This window comes from Stegodyphus dumicola, chromosome 3 (assembly GCF_044657685.1).
Source record: "Stegodyphus dumicola isolate Sdum_Otavi_A_Nest chromosome 3, ASM4465768v1".
NCBI classification, from domain to species: Eukaryota; Metazoa; Arthropoda; class Arachnida; order Araneae; family Eresidae; genus Stegodyphus; species Stegodyphus dumicola.
In genome coordinates, this window is record NC_140770.1 from 110,026,532 (window position 1) to 110,053,220 (window position 26,689).

The 26,689-nt window shown below is 31.9% G+C and overlaps 1 protein-coding gene and 1 long non-coding RNA gene across 2 annotated transcripts in view; one reads left to right on the top strand and one right to left on the bottom strand.

Moving 5' to 3' along the window:
- The first annotated feature begins 4,211 nt into the window (after window positions 1-4,211).
- Window positions 4,212-15,626, top strand: LOC118194666 (uncharacterized). Its single transcript, XR_004759128.2, has 2 exons — window positions 4,212-8,357; window positions 13,818-15,626. It is a non-coding gene; the product is annotated as an uncharacterized LOC118194666 (long non-coding RNA).
- Window positions 15,627-19,722: 4,096 nt separating this feature from the next.
- LOC118194667 (zinc finger C2HC domain-containing protein 1A-like) overlaps window positions 19,723-26,689 on the bottom strand; it is a 42,158-nt gene continuing 35,191 nt past the window's right edge. Inside the window, exon 9 of the mRNA XM_035365834.2 lies at window positions 19,723-21,944. Coding sequence (XP_035221725.1) covers window positions 21,647-21,944 — 298 coding nt within the window. The 3' untranslated portion in view covers window positions 19,723-21,646. The remainder of the gene's footprint in view (window positions 21,945-26,689) is intronic.

Genomic DNA, 26,689 nt, shown 5'->3' on the forward strand with positions numbered 1-26,689 from the left:
CGGAAAAGTAAAAATACAGGAGCAAGTGCATTTAACATTTAAAAAATAAATATATCGTAATTTATATTTAAACCGAATAAATGTGATTGATTACTGTGTTAGCTATAACCGTAATTTTCTTTTTTAGCTTTCCAGAAATCTTGAGGAAACAGAAATTACCAGAACTTTCTCGCTACCGATTAAAAAGCTGGAGAGAGACATCTTATTTCAGTTGTTGTTTAATGAGCTATTATTGTTGATTGTAGCGAATTCGTGGCGAGATCGGATTAGCTCTCTCTCTTTGCATTGCGTTATATTCTAACGTTTTTATTAGTTTGGAGAATAGCCACTGATTATATTGCGTGATATTGTACGCTTGTACGAATATCTCTGAGGAAAATCCAGCGTTTTGTTATATTTCTTGTGATAAGAATACATTTTATAAACTTTTTATCGGACTTGTGCCAATCTGTTACGAACGCGTACGCACGCCACATTTTTTAGGGTCAGAAGTGGGATTGAATGCCAGTTACAAGAGCGATGGAAGAATAGTTAAGGCAATTGGTATCAGTCTTTGCTGCGTTTCAAGAAAAAATGGAAGCTTATCAAGAATCAGTCAAAGGAGAAATGAAAGCCGTTCGAGAGAAGATTGAAGCAGGTCAAGAAGAAATGAAAAGAGAAATTCCCTTGCGTAATTAGAAAACAAATTCGAAGCTATGGGAAATAGATTAGAAGTGGTTGAAAATAAAGTTGGACAAATTGAAGAAAAAGTTTCTTCTGTCAAAGAACAAATAGAAGAGAGAGTTTCTGCTCTGGAACAACAAATCGATTGCAGAGTTTGTTCTGTGAAAAAACAAAACAAACAACCCATGCCTGTTCATCCTCTCTGATGTTATCCACATACGGTGGGAAGACTTCTCGGCAATTGTATAAGACACAATTCCGTCAAGAGAAGCCCACGGAAACATTCCAGAAGCTGGCCACGGATGTTGAAATCTCGCCTTTGCGGAATACCTGACAGAAACAAGAGAAATCCTGTCCCTGCAATACTTCATCGACGGCATCCGGGATCCTGAAATACAGAACGCTGTACGAATGGCAGATGTCAAGGACTTAAAAATGCTCTAGTGTACGCCACGAGATTCAAGGCAGCCCAGCAAGCACCTCGTAGAACTCACCACCTAATCAGAGCTGCTGTAGTCCAAAAGCCAGTGGATGAAAGCCAAGAAACCAACCCTAAAGTGCTGGAACTACGTTGCTGAAGGGCACATACGAAGAAACTGTAGAACACCCCAGGGCACGTATATTAAGACCGCTCCCATCAAGGAGTAGAGGAACTAATTAGTGGCTATCACGCGGGGCGGAGGTTGCCAGATAATAAAATGCCCCAGTTTAAAGCGCTTCAGATTTCTTCAGGCGGCAGCAATGGACTTTTCATAATGGGACATCTCAATGGAATGCCTTGCAATATGACTATCGACGCAAGAGCCATTAGAAAAGATTTGGCGCAACAATTCAAAGATAATCTCATCTGGACGCCGCCTGCATTACCGTCCAGACTGTGTCTCGTGATAAAATGACACTGATGGAAAATTAAACGTTAACATCATGTTTGGAAGCGCCCCCTTCCATCACACGGCATATGTGGTAGAGATTACAGATGCATACTTAGATTGGACTTTCCAAGAAAATACAATTTTTCTTTGGACTTCAAAAATAACGAACTGCATACTGCCTCTGAGGACATAACTCTATTTGCAATTAATTGCGAAGAAGTTAAATCTGTCCATCAAATCATAGCTCAAGACGATATCATAGTACCAACAAGAACAGAATTTCTTCTTCCTGGATCCATAACCGAGAACAGAGATTTCCGGTATGGTGTATTGGAATATCCCAAGAACTGTAACAGCTCGAAAGAAGTACTAGTAGCCTCAGCACTCGTTGACCTATCGAAATGTTCGAAAATTCTCACCAAATTTGTTACCTCAAGAACTATTTATTACTCAGAAAATAACTCTATATTTCTTTAGTTATTTATGACTCTACAATAATTACTTTACTCATACTCTCAAATGAGGAAAACAAAAATTACACTAACTCTCTAAAAAGAACAACATCACAGTATGTTGCCATTCTTTGAAACATAAACTGTTACAAAACATAGATAATAATAATATAAATAGATAATGAATAAAAAAGCCTATAGAGTAAAGAAAACGATTACATCTGCTTGAAGCTCGTGCAATATTACTCAAAAGCTGCAGTTAGAAAAAATATAAACAAAAATATTAGAGTCAAAATATTGTTCACCCTCCCATCTTGCAATATGAAATTCGGGATTGAGTATTGCAAAATAATAAAAAATTAAACATTGTTCTCACAAGTCCAATCGATGAGGAACTTTAATTGTCCTTCCTGATTTGTTTATCGTGGGCGATTTTAAATGGGTATGGATTATTCTATTTGTTTCTACAGGTACATCATCAATTGGAGTTTGCTCTACCGAAATATTTTCGCATCGTTGACTTCCGTTGAATTTCGATGGAAGTTCCTCGGCAGTCGATAATTACAAAGGATAAAGATTTTGTACAACTCTTATGACTTCTCCATTTTTCACTTTAATTCTGGCTCGTCGACTTTCACAGTCGGTACCTGGAAATAATTGTATGATTTTACCAAGAGGCCAATTTAATCTCCTTTTGTCATCGCTTCCAATTAAGACAATGTCTCCTTCTTTTAATTTACAACTTCTAGCGAATTTTTCGCTTGTTGTTTACAAAGTTCCTAGATATTCCTGGCGAAATCTTTTCTTGAAAACCTGATTAACATTTTGGATATAACGCAATCTCCGTTTATAAAAGTTAGAATTGAAGTCATGTTTCACAATTGGCACTGAATAGTTTTGTATTTCTCGTAAAAAATTTCCAGGTGTTATGGAAGTGAGACTTGAATCAGCCGATACAACTGTTAAAGGTCTATCATTTAGAATAGCTTCACAGTTACACAAAACGGTACACATTTTCTCATATCTAAGGCAGGCTCTCCCAAGAACGTTTCTTAATATTCTTTCCATCATTCCTATGACACGTTCCCATCAGCCACCCCACCATGAAGCGCCTGAGGGAATGAACTTCCAAATAATACGTTCATTAGCTCCTTTTATTGCAATTTCATTGAAATCGATTGAAGCAAGTGCATTGCATGCTCCAACAAAATGTGTTCCATTATCAGTATAAATTATGGATGGTGTCCCACGTCTAACAGAAAAACGATGAAACGCTTGTAGAAATGCATCTGTCGTTAAGGATGTGACCAGTTCCAAATGAACACAACGGTACACTGCGCAAGTGAATAGGCAAATCCATGCCTTCTTGTAGTCTCTTAGAAATATAGGTCCAGCATAATCTATGCCGGTTATTTGAAACACTGAGGCATCCTGTACCCGATCTCTAGGAAGTGGTGGCGCTGGTGGGTTAACATTTTTGTTTGAATAACGCTTACAGGTTATACAAGTTTTCAAAACGGATGACACAACTCTTCTTCCCGCTAATATCCAAAATCTTTCTCTTAAGGGATTTAGGACGTGAGAAAATCCAACATGTCCTTTCAACTTATGTTCTTCCATTATTAAACTTATTAGAGGATGATCACTTGGCAAAATAGCAGGAGTTCTGAACTCAGATGTATCTTCGCCTTGAAATATCGCTGTTTTAGTTCTGATGATACCACAATCAATCAATGGATTAAGACTTAAATTCCGTTTAACTTCTATTCCATTAAAGGAATCATTTTGTATTAAACGAATCAAGATATTCTCAGCTTCATTTAACTCAGATACAGTAATTTCATCCTTTTTCTTCTTTTGATGTTTACAGTTGTAAACAAAACGACACATCCACGCTACCAGTCTGATTGTCTTACGATAACTTGAGAATCTAGTAGCAACTATTTCACTAGCTTTAAGATTTATTAAGGACGAAATAATCCTTTTCTTTTCTCAAGAGCTATTTCTTCTTCATCAGCACTAAAATCTTCTTTTGGCCATTTTTCTGGTGATAAATATAGCCATTTAGGGCCTTCCCACCATCTAGATTTAATTAAATAAGAAGCAGAGCATAGTCTACTGGGCAAATCAGCAGGATTCAGTGATCCTGGTACGTGCCTCCAAGATTCAATAGAAGTCAGTCGTTTCATTTCCTTAATTCTGTTGTGAACAAATACGTCCCATACTTCATTTCTCTGTATCCAAACTAGCACAGTAGACGAATCTGTCCAAAATTAAATATCATCAGCTTGAAATTCAGGTATTATGCTGGATGCTAAACGTGTACATATTGTAGCTCCAAGAAGTTCCAATCGAGCTATTGTTGTCTCTTTCCTTCCGCTGGGTGCAACTCTCGCTTTAGCTTGCACCAAATGAACTTGAACCGAATCTGTCGTTTGTACTCGAACAAATTCCACAGCTGAATATGCAAGTTTACTCGCATCACTGAAGAAATGATGAAGTGAGATATTTTCAATCTCACGATCACAGTTTAACGATCTTGGTATTCTCATTCTTTCCAGACACTGCAAATCATTGAACCATTTACAAAATTGTGATTTTGAATTTGAATCAACTTCTTGGTCCCAAGATAACTTAACTTCCCATAGGTGCTGAAGTAAAAGTTTCGGCACAAGAGTTACGGGTCAAGCTATTCCTAAAGGATCGAATATTTTGTGTGTAGTAGCTAAAATCTCTCTTTTAGATAAAATTTTTGGTAGATTGTAGGTGATGTTAGTAATATTAAGGCAAAGGTAATCTCCACATCGTTCCCAAATCATTCCTAATACATTTGTGGTACTAGAGGAATTATCTGTGGGGTGACTATATTCCCAACCACGTAATTCTAGCTTTCTTGTAGCTAAAGTATCTGAAGCAACTTGTATGAATTGTTGCAATTCTAAATCATTTTTCACACTCGCTAAATAATTATCTACATAAAAGCTCTTCTTCAGTTGCTCAATAATATCCACTTTATACTTTGGGTTTCCATTTAGTTGTTTCAAAGTGGATTCTAGAAGATGGTGAATTACAGAAACTAGCAAGAAAGGGCTGCTTGTAACTCCAAATACTACCCTACAATGCCTGTAATACTTCAATTTTCCATCAATTCTATACCATAAGAATCTTAGTCTTTATCCTTAGGGTTGAGACTTATTTGTAAGAATGCTTTTCGTATATCTGCAGAAACTCCTATTCTGTTCATTCGGAATCTATGAAGAATTGAAGGAATCAGTTCGATAAGGTTCTGACCTTTTTCTAGACAATCATTGAGACTATGTGATCCTTTTTATTTGGCCGAGGCATCAAACACTGGCCTGATTCGTGTAGTACTGTTTTCTTTTACTACGTGTCGATGTGGTAGATAATGGCATGTTACATCAATTTCTCTTTTTGGTACTTCTTCTATGACGCCTTCTCGTTCCCATTCACTAAAAACTTCTCCATAAGCATCATAAAGTTTCTCAGCTTTTAGTCGTTTTACTGTAGAAGCTAATCTCTTTACAGCTAAATCATAGTTATCTTTTAACGGTAGATGGTTATCAAGCCATGGCAAGCTGACTTGAAAACGTCCCTCTTCGTTCACCTGTACAGGAAATGATCTTGTGCTTCTTCTTGAAGTTCCACTTTACTTTTCTTCTCTGATGGATCTAGAATTCCAAGTGAATCTAGAGACCATAGATCAGATATCAATATTTTCTTATTCAACATGGATGTGACGAGCAGTGTGGAATTGTCCAAGATCTCACGCATACCATTTTTCCCCAAAAAGAGTCCAACCAAGTTTTGTTTCTATAGCAGCAAGGCCTGAAGTAAGCAATTTAAATCCTCCGGTCATCAACTTACCTGCAATGTCAGCGCCAATAAGTATTTCTATTGGTCCATTAGTATCGTCGCATACGGAAATATTGTTTTGTTTAAGCTCTCGAATCCACTCGCCATTAGCAACTGGTGGTATACTTCCACAAATAATATCTTGGCTAAGAGATTTGAAGTTACAATTTTGAGTTCCATCAGTTTTAGACAAGAACACTCTGAAAACATCGTGGTTTATGACATCAGTATATGACCCGCCAAATAATGAATGGCTCAATCTTTCTTTAGATGTACTCTCAAATTTCATTTCAGCTGCAGTGCTTTTTAAAATATAAGATCTTTGTGAAGCTGAATCGATAATAGCATGGGCCTGGCGCTTTCTATCTCGCCCTTTCAATGTAACCGTTAAAGTTTGCAAAAAAACATTTGTTGTTCTCGCCAAATTGGCGAGGGTTTCATCTCGTTCAGGTACTGCATTCGTTTTTTCATCCTTATTCATGCTAATATGAAATGGAGATTTTGATTCAGCTTGGAAATTTCTACATAAAAGTATGTGGTGTTTTATCCCACAAACCAAACACGATATTCGTTTTTTACATTTAGCTATTACATGTTTTCTGTCTAAACATAAAAAGCAACTGCGACTATTTAGAACTGCTTTTTGCCTTTCTTCAGGCGTCATCTTTCTTGCTTTAAAGCAATCACCAGATGCATGATTTCCAGCACAAAAAATACATCCAGTTGAATTTTGTTCAGATGTTGCTATTAGAGTAGAAGCAGAAGGTGGTTTGGAAGCCAAAGTGTTTAGCATTCCCAGGCTTAGGTGTCTGATATTTAGTAAAGCACTGAGTAGCTATATTCTCTCTTCACCTTCAATTTCATCGAGCAAAAATGAAAGCAAACCATCTAAATCCATGCGATGTGTTGACGCATTTTTCTCTTTTTGCTCACTACTTTCAGATTCTCTTTGACTGCGATTAATAACTCGGAATTTTTGCCATGCTCTTAATGTATCATCTGGCAATGATGATTCGACTAGATATAACTTCGCAGCATATTTATCTCTAGCAACACCCAGAACTTCTAACGCTCTAAGTTTTGATTCTAAGTTATCATAGAGTTTTCGTAATGAAAATTTTTGCTGAGAGTTTTTTAATAATACTAATGAAAGTAGATCTCTAACATAGACTTCTATAAGGTCTTCTTTCCCAAAACGCGATTGCAGTTGTTGTAAAGCTTTACTATAACTTTCGCCACCGGGCGGAAAGCTTTTGATTAACTCTTCAGCAGATGACCCTTTTTCCATAGACTGCAATAAATATGCAAATTTATCATGATCATCTAAATTGGGATCATTATCGATCTTTTTAAACTGGCCCCAAAATCCTAACCAGCTTTTAATATTCCCATCAAAAATCGGAAGTTTAAGCTTAGGATAACATATAGTAAGTAGCATTTTGAGTTAAGCTTTCATTAACAACAGAACCGTTTTCATTTTCAGCTAGAAGCGAAACTAATTTAGGGGTCTAGTCTGGACACCTGTCGAGATCGATATCGGAAAACCAGTCGGGATTCTCTTTCCATTTGACACCCCCCGGGGGTCGACGTAGAGTACTCTGCGCAGTACTGGCTAGGATCTGTACCTAGGCAGTCTCGGCCACGGGGGTATAAAATTTCTGAACTTCGCGATTTCCGATGGTCCATGGGGTAGGTTTATACTTGCTCTTCATGGGCCGGGAGGTGTAAGTCCTCATCCACCAGGGTATTGGTAGCCAAATAGCAAACTGGACCATTGAGAGTCCGGTCACTGCTGTCCTTGGAATTCCATGTAAAGCCTAAGGAGAGGGGCATCCCGCGTAGTGCTGGCAGGTAGCCAAATTAACGGCCAGTCATCGCTTCAAGTTGTCATCACCCACCCCACCGTGGTCTCGGGCCAGCCGGAACGGTGGTCTTGACTGGTCCGTGTTTAGCGGTGGGTTTGCTGTTCGTTGAGCGTTCAGCGGTTGGAGCCAAAAATGGTTGGTGTCTCGGGGATGTGGGACCCTGGGCCCAGCAGGTGTGTTTAAAGTCATCTCGAGTGACTGTTTCTGGTTTGATACCAGTCCCCGAATGTGATTTAGTTCACGGGCGGTGGTATAGACTACAGTTACAGTTTCCATTCGACAGCAAACGGGAGAGCGAGTCTGACCCCTTCAAATTCCGTCGGCGGAAAATGAAGTGGAGATTCTGTGCGGAAGTGACGTTTATTGCATCCAGTCTGTCTCACCTCTACATTGCTCGAGGCTCAAGGAAAGGGGGGTAGTTTGTTGTCAAAAGTGCTGCTTAGCACGTGCTTTTCAATGAGGATGGCGGTATCAAAAAAAATTACCAATAAGTTAGAGTAAATGGTGAAATTTTTCGAAAAACTCTGCAGCTGTTAAGTGATAAACTTGATAGAACATTTAGTAAAGAGCACAGAAAAAAGAAATGGAAAGAGTCAATGGATATTTTACACAAAACTGCATAAGTGAAGAGCGTAAGCATAATTTTACGTATGATCTTTTGCAAAATGGAAATTTTCTAAAAGGTTACATGTTTGTAAACTATTTGTTAGTTTTATGGTTAAAATATTTTTTGTCTTAAAAGGTTATGTAACAGTGTCCTAAATCAAATCATTAAATATAGCATCGCGTACGCGTGTTTAATATTCCTATTGAATTTGAATCAAATTTTTTTTAAATTTTTAGCAGCCCATTATTATATCAATAATTTTATTTATTCAGGAATTATACTTATCACGTAGCTACAAATATACCATGTATCGAAAATACCAATAAGCAGAAAACTTTGGATTGATGCATTAAAAGACGATTTTCTAGTGAGTAAAAATATAAGAAATTTTTAACAAAAGTAATGGGAACGAAAATAAAAATAATTAAATAACTATAGGTTAAATCACAAAACATATCATCTTGCATATAAATGCACACACATAAACATATATATATTATATAAAATGGAAGGGAAAATTGCATAACAGTTGCATATTAAGATAATGGAAAGATTTTTCTGTTTATATAAATGATTTCTGGCATTCTTCCGTGTCAGTAGGTGCAATTATAGATACGTGGGTACCATCCTACAGCGCTGATGACACCAGAAAATCCAAACTTTTGACTGAATCGTAATTTGATTTTGTTTTGTTGAAAACTATGTAAATTTATCTATTTGGTGAAAATACCAGAACAAATAGCATATGTAACCTCTCAAATGCACCAACTTGACATTTATTTCTCAGCCCAATATATCTGTCATTAACAATATATCTCTGGTAACTTTCAGAAGCAAAACAATTTAAGGCAAACAAAACTTGTTTTGAATAAATAAATAACCATAATATATATATATAACTGTATTATAAATATATCAACATATGCAGTGAAAGGAAATTGTAGTACATATTCCTATTTATACCCTTTTTAAATCGATCTCACCAGCGACCGTGAGGTAAAATCGCTGAACACTGGTAGTTCTGTCCGAGGTCCGAATATCGCGAACGGGTTGGCTGCATTACCAACATATCTCTAATAACCAATATATCAATGTATCTGTCATTATTAATATATTTCTCATTACCAACATATTTCTGGTAACTTCCAAAAGCATAAAAATTTAAGGCGTACAAAACCTTTTTTAAATTAATAACTATATACATATATAACTGTATTATAAATATATCAGCATATGCAGTGAAAGAAATTGCAGTACATGTTTCTATTTATACCCTTTTTAAATTGATCTCACTAGCAGCCGAGCGGTAAAATCTCTGAACACTGATAGTTTGGAACGAGGTTCAAATCCCGCGATCGGGCTTGCTGCATGGGCTTCATCACAAACATATTTCTCGTAAATTCCAAAAGCATAAAAATTTAAGACATACAAAACCTGTTTTAAATAAATAATTAATGTTTTATAAATATATTAACATATGCAGTGAAAGGAAGTTGCAGTACACATTCCTATTTATGCCCTTTTTAAATCGATCCCACTAGTGGCCAAGCAGTAAAATCTCTGAACACTGGTAGTGCGGTTCGAAATTCGAATCTAGCGAACGGACTGGCTGCATGGGCCTCATTACCAACATATCATTGGTAACTTCCAGAAGCATAGAAGGTTAAGGCACGCAAAATCTGTTTTAAATAAATAAATGTATATATATATATATATATAACTGTATGATAAATATATTATCAGATGCAGTAAAAGAAATTGCAATACATATTCTTATTTATACCCTTTTTAAATCGATCCTACAAGCGGTCGAGCGGTAAAAGTCCTGAACATTTGAAGTTCGGTGCAAGGTTGGAATCCCGCGAACGGGCTGGCTGCATGGGCGTTTTCGTGGTTTTCCCCATGTGTTACGTGTATACGAGCTAGTTTCCCTTAGAAAGTCCTCCACGAAGGCAACCCTCACTTTAGGCAGATAGCCCTCGAGGCTTTGCCGTAATTACATAAAATAAAAATACAAAACTGATGTAATATCTAAAAGCAGACCACATTAAAAAATCTGATAACTAATTATAAAATCTTGCATTATAATATTTACAAGAATTTAACCGAAAATTATACAGGAATTTAACTTGTTTTATACAGGAGATTTTGAAAACTGACATTCATATCAGTACAGTTAAAACTACTTAAATTATTTTTTTAACTCAAAGCAATTTAATGTAAATGTTGAATTTAGGATGTGAATAATTTGAATTATATACTACATATTCTTTAATGCACGTGTTAATGTATTAAATTTTTATATACTACAAATTAAAATAAAAGTAGAGGGAAATACATTATAATTTAAAACATAAAATTTATAAATTTATAAATTACTCATCCAAACATGAAATTAAGTACATTGATATATACATTAGTTGAAAAATTAAAATTTTAAATTAAAAGTATGCACTCCTTCTTTATATTTGAAATAGGAAAACACCAAATATATTATTTTCACTAAGGAATTGCTACTGTAGAATACATAAATAATCTAGAATCGTCAGCATCAAATGCGTTATTTCTATAGCGAAATATTCGAGTTTTTCACAAATCTTAAGAAATTAACATATCCATTAAGTACACTTCCAGAAACTATGCGCCGTCCTCACTTTAGCTCTAAAACGACAGTCAGAAACTTAAACGGCAGCTATCTAGCTGACAGAAAAATTTCCGACGCGTCGATCTCTGTAATGATCGAGACGATCGCAAAAAATGACCCCTTTTTCCATCTCGACGGTGTCCAGACTAGGGCCCTTACTTTCTACCATTCTTCACTTATCGATATAGCATTTCGACTCATCAAAATCGTTATTTATCACAGTTTCATTTTTTTCAATTTTAATCAATTCTTCTCTATAAGTCTGTTTTATTTCAATCATAGGTTTCGCTTTGTCTTCAACTAATTTAAGTTTCAAAATTTTTCCGTTTAAAGATAAATCATTTTCATTCTTCTCAAAATCATTTAAAGCTTTTGTAAACAATCTCCTAAACTGAGATCATTTGCACTTCAAAACATCTATTATAGATAAACGAAAGAATTCTACTTACAGATAACAGTCCAGTCAGCGAACGCCAAATGTTCAAAATTTCTCACCAAATTTGTTACCTCAAGCCATTAGAAAAGATTTGGCACAACAATTGAAAGATAATCTCATCTGGACGCTGCCCTGCATTACCGTCCAGACTGTGTCTGGTTATAAAATGACACTGATGGAAAATTAAACGTTAACATCATGTTTGGAAGCGCCCCCTTCCATCACACGGCGTATGTGGTAGAGATTACAGATGCATACTTAGATTGGACTTTCCAAGAAAATACAATTTTTCTTTGGACTTCAAAAATAACGAACTGCATACTGCCTCTGAGGACATAACTCTATTTGCAATTAATTGCGAAGAAGTTAAATCTGTCCATCAAATCACAGCTCAAGACGATATCATAGTACCAACAAGAACAGAATTTCTTCTTCCTGGATCCATAACCGAGAACAGAGATTTCCGGTATGGTGTATTGGAATATCCCAAGAACTGTAACAGCTCGAAAGAAGTACTACAGTCAAAAGTCGTTAATTCGGACACCCATAATTCGGAATGATCTATAATCCGGACCTCAAAGCTAAAAACTTTCTGCGCATGCGCCGCGTTGACACATGCGCATAGGCGTTTACGCGTGCGTGTAAGACCTCTTACGACTGCGCATTTGCGTGTGCGCAAGCGCAGAATACGTTTTCGCGTGCGCGTTTTATGTATAACGGACGGTGTAAGCTAAAATTATCTAATTATCTATTTCAGTTAATGTTGATGATTGCGTTGTTCCTTAATTTTCGAATTGGATCTGGCTTATTATTTTTTGCAGACTGTAAGAGCAATACTATAAAAGTAAACTTGAACTTTCGATTATGTCAAATAGAATTTTTGATTCTGGAGCTCCCAAAGGATCGTACAAAACGAAAGTATGTTTCGATGTCCATCAAACAAAAAGTTTAAATGCTGCAAAAAATGGATAATAAGGCATATCCTTTGTTTATCTAACCATTCCGAAATCTGTTTATCAATTACAGTTTAACAGGTACATTGGGCGTGGTGGTCCCTTCGCTTGGCCTACCAGATTCTCTGTCTTTTTTATGGGGTGCCATGAAGAGCCTTGTGTACACGAATATCCATCGCTGCTGCTAAGATCCGTGAAACACCCAGTATTTTCGAACATGTCCGAGATCCATTTCGCGTCAGTGTTATGCGTGCATACATGCCAATGGCCATAGTTTCAAACACCTCCTGTCATACTTTTTATTTATTATTTTTGTGCGTAATAAAGCATTTTACACTATATTCTGTGTTGTGGCCTTACTGTCTCTTTATCCCGTTAGGGTTACGTTTCCGCCCATACTTTCCGATGTAATTATGGCTCCTCACGGTGTTCTCTACCTCCCCCTCCAAGTTTGTACACGACATTGGGGGCCACCCTGTATATGCTTTCCAACGTATTCCCTATCAAGTCCTTTAACATTTTACCTCTGCACTATTGAAACTCTGATCTCTCGAAAAGAGCTCATTCTAAGCGCAACACCACTTACCAGCCAGCTTTCATCCTGACTAAAGCCTCCCTGCTCGACCAATAGGAATGCTTCCTGCCTACTGACTCCATCTCGACGGCCAGCCTCTCGTCAGGACGAGCTCTGACTTTCACTGCCGAAGCACCACGCTACATTGACCTCTCTGCTTATCCTGAAGACCATCATGTTTATGATTACCTGCTGCAACCTACAACTTTTCAACCTTATTCCACTACGAAATTTTCTGCAACTTAAAAATTGCTTATCTCAAATACATCATTATAAGTTCAATGTTCGAAAACAGACTATTACTTCGATGGGGATAGGGCCTCCTGCCCAGGCGCCCGTTGAAATGAACGTTTGTTCAAAGACATGAGTTAGCTAAAGTTTGTAATCATCACCAAGCGTAATGTGAACATAAAGGGTTACCATGTTCTTTGGTATTCAATTAGATTCTAACCTCCTTGATGAAAGCCAAAAATAATAATGATTCTCTAGCTTGGCGTCAGTGCCGAATAATCAAGAATCGGTACTCTCCACAGGTTTTATTATGAACAACTGTCAAATTCGCAGGCGTAAAAACGCATTTAAAAATTTCAAAAAAAAAAAGTTGGTAATTCAGATGTCTGGATTTTAAATTATTCCGTATCCTGGACATCCGAATTTCGGACTTCATACTGTGTAAGTATTACGAAGGGATTTTTGTAACAAGAACAAATAATCGCCAGTGAACATATTAACTTTTAATTGATATTATTTTCCAAATTAAAAAGGTATTTTTAATTACTAATAAATTATATATGTATAAACATCTAATTTTCATACATGACTGTGATATTAAATTAAATCAAGTCTTCATTTATGAATTTAATCATTTTCTTTTTCAGCATAATGGCAGTATGCATAAATAAGCAATACATTTTCAACATTCAAATAGCAACTCACAGAACTGCAGGGGCCAGAGATATGATAATGTTGCATATATAAGAAGAAAAAATAAAGGCGTTCAAGGCACACTATCATGAAACAAAACCTATAGACATGGGGATGCCATAGCTTAAACTTGATGATTGGAGACTGTATAACAAGTTGGCTGGAATCCAGCCCCCTTTTTTTGGTACTGCATAGTATATCTATGTTTTCTTTTTTGCCTCTTCTGGGAGATGGCATGCACTGGAAAATCATGCTAAAACCTTTTACGTAAGACTAGATATGACAGCAAAATAGAATGTGTTCAAACAATAAAAAATGAAATCATGAAAATTTGGGAAGTTCTTTATGAACTTTCAGAAATGCAGATTCTGATCCTGTAGTATGATATGAAACAGAGACTCTTGTAACACAAATAGAAGATCATAGTTTTTTAGTGATGATAAATATCTGGTATGATGTCTAAGCCATGGTAAATGTTCTCAGTAAAACTATGCAGAATATTTCTGTGGAACTATCTACTGCAGTTTCATAAATGAACAGTATCACTGATTATTTAACTGATTTAACTGATTAACTGTAAATGTGATGAAAAAGCACTAGAGTTAGAAAAGAATTAGCTACAGTATTCACACATAGAGTCCATTTTTGAAACTGAAAGAATAAAAAAAAAGGAGGAGTTTTTTGAATATAAGTGCAGTGACAAAGTTCCAATTGCAGATAAATGAGAAAAAAAGATTTAAAAATGTGTTCAATGTAACACTGGACTGAGCTATTAATTCATCAGCGATATTTGATTATTACAAAGTTTCAATAAAAAATGGGGATTTTTAAATGACTTTAAAGATCTCTGTCAGATAAAATTAAACTCAAAACGGCTTGTCAAGTTTGAAGAGTAAGTACCAAGAAAATAGTGGTGTTGATGGATCTGATCTTTTGACTGAAATAGATACAGCCAAAGAATTACTTCCCGAAGATGTAAATCTTCCAATAGAAACTGCTAGATTTATAAATATTTATCAGTTACAAGATAGCTGGCCATATCTGGGTTGGATTTACTACAATACCTATTATTGTCTCCAGTAAACTTTATATGCTTTAGTAAAAGTTAATAAGTTTTAGTAAACTAAAGCTTAAAAATCACACATTTAGCTTCATCCCTACTTTAATTACTAATCATACACAGCCTACTTTAATTTTCAAGACAGACTGAATTCTTTGGCAATTTTGTATATACAAAATGATATTGTAAGGAAAATAAATACAGAAACAGAAAGTGAAAAAAAAATTGTAATAATGTTGATAAAATGTTTTAGATAGGTTAATTTTTCATATTGTGTAAATACTGGTTGAGAAAAACCCCATTGTTCAATATATGTTAAAAAGCAGTCAATTCTTTTCCATTTTTAGCCCAAAAGGGCAATTAGCTCAGAAGGGCTATTCATTTTGTTTTGCCATTTTGCGTCGCCCATAATAAAACAGCTTTTCACTTTTTGAATTATTGCAAACAAATATTAGAGCTCTGCATTAAAGAAATTAAATAATAAGAAATCTGCATGATGTATGCAAGTTCCTCACATTGTGAAAAACAACGGTACCTAGAGACATCAAATTTTGAGTAATGTAGTCCTCCACTAGAGGGCATTTGGAAGATCAAATTTAGAATTTGTTTTATTATCTATTTTATATTTTGTAAAACCTTAATAAACTCAAAAATGAGCTTTTTAGGGGGTGTAGAGTAGCAGCACACCCTGGGTAATGCTAAATCTGTTATGATATTCAGTATCTAGTGTTTTTTAATCCTAGGCAAAATTTCTTACTCTTTTATGTGCTTCCTAGCAATGCTCATTTCAGCACTCTTTTTGAACCTCTATTCAATCAGTGTGCCCACTTTGGGCAAACCCACAAAATTAAAACGTTAAGTGCTATCTTTACAAAATTTTACTTGTGTACTCCTCTAGGCCTAATTAAACTGCCGACCTTTTTTTTAATTGAAATTCCAACTTTAAAAGGTAGCGTGCCAGAAAGGTTAACAGCTAAAAACATGATATTTAATAAATACAGACTATACACAAAACATTAAAAAAAGCTCCTTTGGGCATAATATAAAATCTGAAAGCTTTCAGATTTTTCCCCTCCTTGTGAAATTTTTATAATCATACTTAAAAACAGACCAACAACTATAAAGCATCAAAGATGCTCGTAATTTCAAGAAACCCACATCACTGAACAGGAAAGGTCTTTGAGCTTTAGTTAACATGTTTAATAGAATAAAAAGAGCTCTGCATAACATAGAAGATATGAAAATCAAACCTAAGTCTGCAATGAAACAAGACAAAAGAAAATGGTCAATTTCTGCCAAATTATATCCTAGCATATTATTTATTCAATTACTCCTCTCTGAGGTAACAATATATGTTAGAAATGGTTTTAGAACTTGGACGTGGACCAATTTGATATTAAAACCATAGTTTAATCAGATGCAGTATTTCACAAGTACTGTATATGCCAAACACTTTACTCAGGGAAAAATAGTGGTGCAGTATTATAATGGCTGTATTTTAAGAAAAAATTGATTAAAAATGTCATGCCATATTACCTTGAAATGCACAATAGATACATTTTAGAATATATTTTGCAAAATATATGTCACTTATTCAGAATACATATTATTGAAAGTTGGTGTTTAATAAGCCAATTACTTTCTGCAACATTTTTAACTGTGTAAAAAATAAATGACTTAATATCATTGAACAGATTTTTGATAAGGTATTTATTTTGACTGATATATTTAAATCATGTACAGTTAGAAAAAATAATTAAAAGAAAATTCTTTAATGTTTTACAAAACATTAATTTACATAAATTTTTTAACATAAAATCGCATATATAATTTATAACTTAAAATTGTTGCATAAAATTCAATGGGCATTTTTTAAACATTTTATTTCTATACAGAAAGATTAAAATTTAACAAATAAATAGCATTTTCTTTTAGTTATAAAAATGACTAGAAATCTTTTAGCTATTAATTTATATCAATATACAAATAAATTTATAATTTAGTATGCATGACAAATTAAAATGACTAGATCATAAATTTAAAAAAAAATGTGTTTAAATACATACACTTAATATGGAATTATTCAATGACTATCCTTACTGCAGGAAAATAAATTATCCTAGCATTACATATAATATGTATGGAATGCCCGTAGTTATTATAATGATTAATAGAGAAGAAAAATTATTTTTTAAAAATCAATATATCTCTATTTTTAAAAAATTTTGATAATTTTTTTCATATTACCAAAATGAAATATCAATCAAATAAAACTCAAGTTTTGAAAAATAAATGCGGCGGTAGACTACACAGTATTTTACTACTCTATAACTTACATAACCTACATTTACAAAATGGCAACTATTAATTGAAAATTATACATTAATATTTGAAAACTAATTTGTTTTACATGAATTAAAATGCATCACAACATTATTTACAACTTTTAAATATATCAAAAGCTATCATAAAGTTTACTTTTATAACTGAGTATTTAATGTTTGTAAATACTTGGTTTAAATGATAAAAGCAAAATTGTTAAAAAAATATTTAAAGTGGTCTAATTTGTATACATACAGACATATGTCATTTGTGAATAATTTTTTAATTTTAAATTAAACAGCAAATATTCTATTATTTAATAACAGCACTTTTCTGTTAATGGACAACAATGAAAGTGAAGGCTTTTCTTAACAGTAGGCTATTTATTCATGACTAAAAGAAAAGTTATTGTGTGCATATATTGAAACACATTTTTGTAACATGAATATGAAAAAAATTATATATTTCATTTTGCATGCTCACATGTAATACTTTGATTAACAATTCATTCAATTAAATAACCAAAATATATTATGTAAGTAAAAAATCGTAAATGCATGTGTTGTTATATGGCTTCCCCATACACACATTTAAAAAAAATAAAAAAATAAAAAAACTACTAGCGATAAGTTTCTATAATTTCTTTGGGGGGGACTGATTTTTACAATACATGATAAAAAAACATGCAGTGTTTTCCCAAACAGTAATAAATCTCTATATGGCATCTCTTGTAGCTGGTAAAAAATTGCTACTAGTTGGATTTCGTGGGACAACTTTTTGTGGAAGAACTATGGGCAATACTTGACGAATTCTACTCGCACAGCAAACAGATTTTCAGAGATTGGAAATGAATACCTCATGAATGCTCTTCAATCACATGTTTTCCATTAATTTTTTTCCTTTTCAGAGAATTGGCTTCCAGAAAATTCTCATGGCATGTTATAACTGTGTCTCCTTTGGATTTTACTTTAGCATTTTTATCAAAATTTCCTTAGCATGACCACAGGATATATAAATTCAGTTAACTAATAACATCAATATACTTTTTGTTAAATTGCAAATTCCATTTCACAGAAAAGTAATTTGCCAGGTGAAATGCACATATTACTGAAGGACAAATCCTTCATTAAAACTTGCAGATTCTATCATGTATTGCAAGCAGAATTTCTGAAATATTAATCTTCTGTTTCTTCTCTACAAGTAAACTGTGATTTAACACAGCTCTTTACAGCATAAATAATCATTTTAATTATTTACAGATGTAGTAATGTAAAGTGATACATTACTACATTCTATTAAAATGCTTATAATTCATGGGAACATAAAAAAATTATTGAAGCAGTATTTAATAAATTACATATGTTCATTGATTTATAAGTAAGGTTTCTCATCACGTGGCATTAAGCAATGCCATGTGATGCAAAGAAAATCTTTTTCACATGCTTTCGGTAGCATCAATTGTCACAGGCAAAACAGTTTAGCTTTATTTTACTCGGTAAATATCAGAATTCATTAGCCAAGTGTACTGTTACTGATTTACATATAAAACAATGATTAGTAGTAAGAGTTTTTGACATTAGAAGGTTATTTGTCAATTGAAATCACAAATATAAAATAACAACTGTTGTACAAATGTGAATAAAAGGCAAGCGATGGAACATGGATATTGGTTGTTCAAAAAAAAAACTGAAAGAGACATTAAAAAGTGAGATATTTTTCATATGATACTGAAGTTGCTAAATACATGAGATTAAAAAAGTACAATAAGTTTTCTTCAAGAACTGGATGAAAAATGGAAACAATTTAGATAAAGGTATAGTAGTAACTGGTAACATTGTTGAAAAATAATGTTTATCAGAAATGTTTTCTTTTTTTTCCATTCTCTGATATAATTTTCACTATTATTAATATTTTCTTATTTGAAATTCATGTTATATAACTGGAGACTTCACTTACATTTGCATGCTAGCAAATACAGTGCATATATGTACTATATATTAAATATAATCATTGGTAATCATGGTTAAATTAATAACAAATTTATTCCTAATGGTGAATGGTTTATTAAAAATGAACTATTAATAGATTGCTAATAAAAATATACTTTGAAGTAGTTCTCAGTTAGTTAAGCATTCAACATTTTAGAAAATTACTTGATTATTATTAAAGATTGATAGATTTGATTATTATCAACAGATATTTGTTTTATTTATAAATATTAATATCACAATTTAAAAAGAATTTAAGGATAAAAAATGAAGTGGACGGATGAACAGTTATTCTTCATTTCAACAGAGCTACAAAAGTGCCCTTTTACTGCTACTATAGTCCAGTATATAAAAAGTACTATTAATGAATAATTAGTAGCAAAAAACATTCAATAATTGCACTTGTCAGCAAGTTTTTGTTCTAATAAAGTGATTCAATAATAAGTGGTGCCAAAAGGGACAAATTTTATTGTTGAATTTGCTCTCTAATTTCCATGTTTTACTTTGCATTTATTGAAAGTTATAAATTATATACATATAAATTATTTATATATAACACATTTTTTATAATTCATTAATGCATTACTTTTCAAAATTAAAAATTTTGAAATTAACTTTGATAAAGCCTGTTTTAAGCCTGTTAAGAATTATTAATATAAAAAGTTAAATAGGAATAAAAACACGTAGTTTTCATTACAAGATAATATGTGCCAGTTTTCTACAAAATGATATGTGCACTAAGATTATCTATTAGCATCCACTCGATGAAATATGTTATTATGTCATATAAGAGTGTTCTTGTTTTCAAAGTTACTGCTGTCAATAAAGATTTTTAAACGCGTAATTTTGTTTTGTTCTTTGTTCTCTGAAATAATTAATATAAAAGAATTATTTCTTATGTTTAAAAATATTTTACCGCAATCAATCAAAATAAAATGATGATAAAAGTATCTTTTTTCTGAAGCATCAAACTAAAACAGATCTTTCTTAAAAAACTAGCACATAAAAGATTACAAAATACTTTTCTTTTAAAAATGTGTTTTTAGAACAAAAGAAAAAGGGGGGGGAACTTGAGAATAATTACCATTTTGAAAATTCTTTCTCAAACTCTCAACAAAAGCTGTTATAAAAATAGTAACACTGTTTATATTTTGATTTTGTAATAGAAGATTTTTTTTCTTTTATCTATATATGACATATTACTTAATAGTGATAAATATATTTACAGAATGCACTTGCTGCTAGTAAAAGGATGAAAAAAAAAATTAAGATTAAACAAGCTCATTTTATTAGTAGTTATAAAATACTATAAATGAATCACATTTGCAAGCCTTAAATACCATTATAATTTACTATAATATTCATAAACCAGTATTTTGGATCAAATCTTATTCCGAGCTAAGAGTTTGGAGTTATTAATCACATATTTTAGCTAAAAAATTATTTCATCAACTCTTCCATAAAATTCTTTAAGTAGCTTTCATCATTAGCATCCTTCATTTTTATTCAGTAAATGATTATGAAGTATGTGCTAGTTTTCTTATAAATCAGAACTCTTAATAAAGAAGTTTTACATAATTGTCGATTAAAAAATACATACATATCTATAAAATTGATGACTATATAGCTTCATTTCAATATGGCCAATTTTTAAAAAATGAGTTAATAATTAAAAATACATACATGTTTTTAAAACTATCAGCCTCTTACAAATTTGTTTGCAGCTGTTAAAAATACGCTATCATCATTTCACATATTTCATTTATCTTCATGATAATTAATTAAGGTGGACAGCTTAATACTTCAGTTTTCCAATAGCTTACAGCTGACGAAAATTTTACATCTATTTTCTACACAGTTTCTAAGCTGTAATTTCTATTAAACAAATGAGAAAAAGTTATATTAAGGAGTATATATTAGCATTTTTATCACAATCTGCTTCTTGAGGAATTTATTTGAAAGGTATACTGCTTAACTTCACAATTTGTAAATACAATGTATACACAATTCAAATCTTTTGCACAACAAACATATTTTGACCCCCCCCCAAAAAAACATAAATTATATTTTTTATAAAGTATTATATGTTTTAAAATGAAATAAATCCAAAACACAAATGCGTAATGGCATTCTGAACTAAAAGTGGAAGCAATTCAGATTAAAATAACTCATTTCTAATCAACTAGTTTTTTTTAAAAAATTATTTTGATAAAAAAGAGAGAGGGGAACTTGAAATCAGAATTACAAGCAAAACTTTTAGACGTAATACAATTATAAAAATCATTCTTAAAATGCTCAAATTTAAGTACTTTGTGCCTGAAAAACACAACCTCCATATTTTCTTCCTAATAATTACATTGTAATCTCTTCCACACAATTGCATCCAATAAAAGAAACAGAATTTTGGTAATTCTTAGGCAACAACTAAATGCTTCTCATTACCAAGAAAGATAAACCTTCGGGCTCCACATTCACAGCAATACTTGGCACTGATAATAGGATATTTAGTTCCACAATTATAACAAAAACGAGGCATACGCTTTCCTGAGTTCCCACTACAATTAACAGAAGGAAGAGATCCAGAACTGCTGCTGCTAGTACTGTGTTGCATTTCACCATCACTAGTCCAAGGATCTTTAATCATCTCTTCTGGTGCAGGGAAACTGTACATTTTGGAATGGTTATTTCTAAGATGTTCACTTTCATTAGATCTAAAAAATAATACTCTGATTGGTATATTTTTGTAAAAATATTCAAATTATACTTAAAACATTAAAATCACTACACCTCATAAACATTTTTGTTTATTTAAATATTACATTCATACAATACTTTTGATGTTAAAAACATCTTTGGCAGTCTTTTTTAAAAAAAATTTACTGTTAATTACCTTGCATCATTATGCATTTACATTCTTGCCAGCTGCATAAGAGTTAAAAATCAAAAGATTTGAGGGGAAAATCACAATGGGGAATACATATAATCTGAATATCTTAAACCAAATATCATAAATAACAGGAGCTACATAAATTATTTTACAGAAGCTTTTATACTTCTATTATAAAGAAATCTGAATATTGAACTTCATAGCATTTATTATCTTATTTTAAGTTTTAGACTGAAGATATTAAAAAAATTAAATACTTTTCAAAGCATGACAGAGGGGTGTGCGTTTCATTTTCATGAAATTTTTGCTAAAATAATGCAATTTTAATGACTTCTTAATAATAAAGTTATGTTTACAAGGAAAAAAATAATCATGCAATTTACAAAATCACCAAGTCAAAATTTCTACAACCATAATAGTCTCAGCAATTTAAAAAATGTTGAAAAGTCGCCAAAATAATGATGCATAACTGAAAAGTTCATGTTTCATGAAAAGACAGAGCTTGTTCTTGGTATAACAAAAAGGATAAATTCAAATGGTAAACTAAAACCAAACATCTGAAAGCATACAAGCTTAAAATCAACCAAATTGACACAATTTTTGTTATCTTTACAGAAAAGTGCAAAATTGGAATAGTTTTTGCAAAAAATATAGAAAATCGTAAAAGTTAGTAGATATGCATTTATTATTGATGCAACTCTGTAAGCTCTGCTATTGTGTCAAATGTAAAAGTCAAAATTTTATCTTCCTCATGGCTATGTAAACAGCAAGTATAAGATATCCAGGGTAGCCAGTAGTTGTATGGTTTTGTTTTACTGCGTGTTGTTATGAAATAAGGGCAGTTCAAAATATATAAACAGGCATTTGAATAGACACACGAAAGAATTTTCTAGCATTGCTATTTAATTTCACAATATTTAATGCACTGTTTTTCAGATCATAACTTGTTAGTAGATTTAATAGTTTTAAAAACCCACATTTTAATAATTTTAAACTCTGCTTTATTTTTTAATAACTGATATAATTTGTCATCATTTGCAGCATTATCCCAATTTTTAAAAGATGTTTCTAATGCTATATATTACATACTGCAAATCAGGATTTCTTAATTCAATGCATTTAATTTATAATTCTTTTATATATTACTACAATCTTTATTTTAGGATTCTGCAGCTAGAATTCTTTAATAACTGCACACATTATCCTTGGGCAATCCATAATGGAAATGCAGAGTTGCCTTAGTCTGTAGGAAACTTTCATGAGTACACTGTTTAATAGTAGATTTGAAGCAAGGAGATATTCTTAAATACTAGGACTGTACTAATCTTGATGTATCTCTGGCGATTTGAGAAAATTTGCAATCACAGCAACAATTTCATCCAGAGCCAGGACAAAGCTGAGCCTTAGGTGAATGAACCAAATTAGCACAAAATTAGCAAAGATAATTTAGAAAGCAATTAAAAAAATATGAATATTAACTTTGAAACATACATACAGTATCAGAAGAATTTTGTATTATAAACAATTCAGCTGAATTAAGAAAAAAACTAATAGCATTAATTTATTCTCAAGAGTGCTGAGGTAATATCGTTTTAGGAACTAATGAACTGAAGTTAGTTTATACTTGTGCTCAATAGATTAAATTTGCATACGTACACCATGCTTCTAACATTGGTAATTCATTACTATCGACCTTTAGTTCTTAACTCTCTTATTTTGCTAAAACAAGCTTTCCAAAGTCCATTAATTAAATAAGGATGACATTGCAACTGTCTACAGTTTGTGCAACAGACTTAATATATAAAGAACCATTAAAATAGCATCAGCAAATTTAATAAGGATTTTTGAAAATGATTATGTATTTTTGACCATGTATTACGAATCTTTTGCTTCACGTTTTGTGTAGCATTTAATGAAAAACACAGCCATTAATTTAAAAACACGGGTTCAAAGTTTCATGCATCCATATTTAATTTGCACTGGAACTATAGGGTTGGCTCATTTACAATTACTTCTAGATCAGTTATGTAACGCTGGACAGATTTAACGAATCGGACATTAATCTGGCTCATTCTTTGTTAAAACTGGAAAGTAAACATGTAAGATAAGACATAACTTTTCCTTTGGTCATTTTATTGTTTAAAATGAAACAAAAAAATGACTGATTTAGAATCAAAAAATAAAAAAGCAGTTTTAAAATTTTGATTTTTTGTGGAAGATTTAAGACAAATCATTTTGATTAATTCTAACACAACTGATTATATACAACACACACTTCAAGCAAATTTAATATCATTCTGTTGATTCTAATGCAACCAATATAAAAATAATATAATTGAATATATATCTCTAGAATGGTGGTTCTCAACTTTTCTTGGCCTATGCACTCTTTCACCATTGCTAGACGATCATATCACACTCCTTTCCAAAACTCGAAAAATACATATACATTGATTTAAATTTAGATTATTTTTTAAATTTTTGATGTGTTTATAAATTAAACAAGTACAGAAAATGTTTACAAATGCCAAAACTCGAATAAAAGTAGTTTTTTTAATCATAATCTAAATATAAATACTTAATAGGTAAATAAAAGGTTGACTGCGATCCAACAGACTTAAAACAATAAAAAATTAAATATCATCCACTTGAATAACAAAACTGTCAGACATGAGCATTCTATCTATAAAACATGAATTAGAGCTAAAGTAAATTTTGAAAAAAAAAAAAATACTGATACTCTGTTAAAATCATGAATAACTGAATCGTAAAAAAAATGCTTTTCATATTAGTTACATTACTATTTATACAATTTTGTTATTTGTGATTAACTAAAAACGAATTTTATAATATTTTTTAATTTCAAAGTGTTACAAATTATCATGAGTCATTTTTATTAATATATCAAGCTATGATGAGTACAGATGATTTTAAATTAACTCAGGAAGTGAAAACGCAAAAAATGGACTTTCAAACTCAAAATCCAGCACTAGTACAGCAAAGTTTATAAACATAAATTCAATTATTAATATCAATTATCCTTTAGGAATATCAATATTAGTCAAAATCCAGCACTAATACAGCTATGTTTATGAACATAATTCAATTATTAATATTGATTATCCCCTAGGAAATGAAGAGTAATAGCTATTGAATTAGGAAACTAATTAAAAGTTAGTTCTTCATAAAATTGTTAAACTATACAATTATTATTATTTTTTTTAATATAATTTCCAGTGGCTAAGCAAAAGTTACAAAGAACTAAAATCTTATAAACAGAGGTTACACAACTATAGAAATGAAAACTTAATTAAAAAAAGTAATAAATGCACTATAACTGCAAATAAATAAAAATTTTAAATAAAAGTGTCTTTTATTATTTTTATTTCTAATACATTTATTACTTTTTGTTTTTGCTGCTGTAGGCATACCTCAAAAGTGCCAACTCCCAAGCTTTAAAAACTATAAAATTAAAAAAAAAAAAAAAAAAAAAAAACCAGAAAAGCACAGTCTAATTTAACTGAATTAAGATGATAGCACTCATACAATATTTACAAAATTGTTTTTATTAAAAACACGAGTTTTGGAACTAAAACTAGTACAAATAATACTTTTAAAATAACAAAGAATAAAGAATACTAGTACAGTATGCAAAGTTGAAACTTAAATAATCTCTTCTGAAACTTTTTTTTCTGTGAAAACCTGAATATCTACTTTCAGATCTAATTTATTACTTGTACTCAATTCACATTCAGTTGTCCACATTGCTAACTGATAAAGACAATTTTGAGTAGACATGATTCTTAGGTGAGTTTTTATTATTCTTAGTTTAGAAAAAGGTCTTTCATTGGCAGCAACACTTATGGGCAGGTTTAGCAAAGTTCTTAAAGCAACATTTAAATTTGGCCAAATGTTAAGGGAGATAATGAATTGAAGAACATCAGCTAGACCTCTTTTCTTTTTTGAAAGTGAAGAAACAAGGTCTATTTCATCATCCATTTCTAAAGAGTTAAGATCGGAAGAATCACCATTTGTTAAGACGTTTTTTAGGTTTTTACAATGTGCCAGTAATTCATTTTTACACATGTCTTCAAGTTTCTGCACAGAGTATAAAACCTTAAAAGAATCATTATGACTATTGAATAGCTCAGCTCCAGTGATCTGATCTATAGTAAAGGGGAAAAAAATCTGTTTTATATTCTTCTTTTGAATCTTGTATAGGTTCGTCTACCTCTACACTTTTATATGAAAAATTTCATTTTTAGATCAAACACGATAATGTGGTGTAGTCAGTTCAAAGTTTTTTCTATGTCTATTTTGTTAGCTAATTTTTCAGCTTTTAAGATAACACTGTGAAAGGATTCATCCAATCTTAATTTTTTAAAAATGTTAATGAGCTATTTAATAAATCAGTGGCTTGGCATAAATCAAAACCTTTTGATTCATGTAGCTTACTTATTGGATTAATACGGTTCAAAATTTTATACCAAATGATAATAGAACATAAAAAACTCAAATTGTTTTATTGTGATCAATAAACCACTGATCTCATCTCAAATTATATTATTT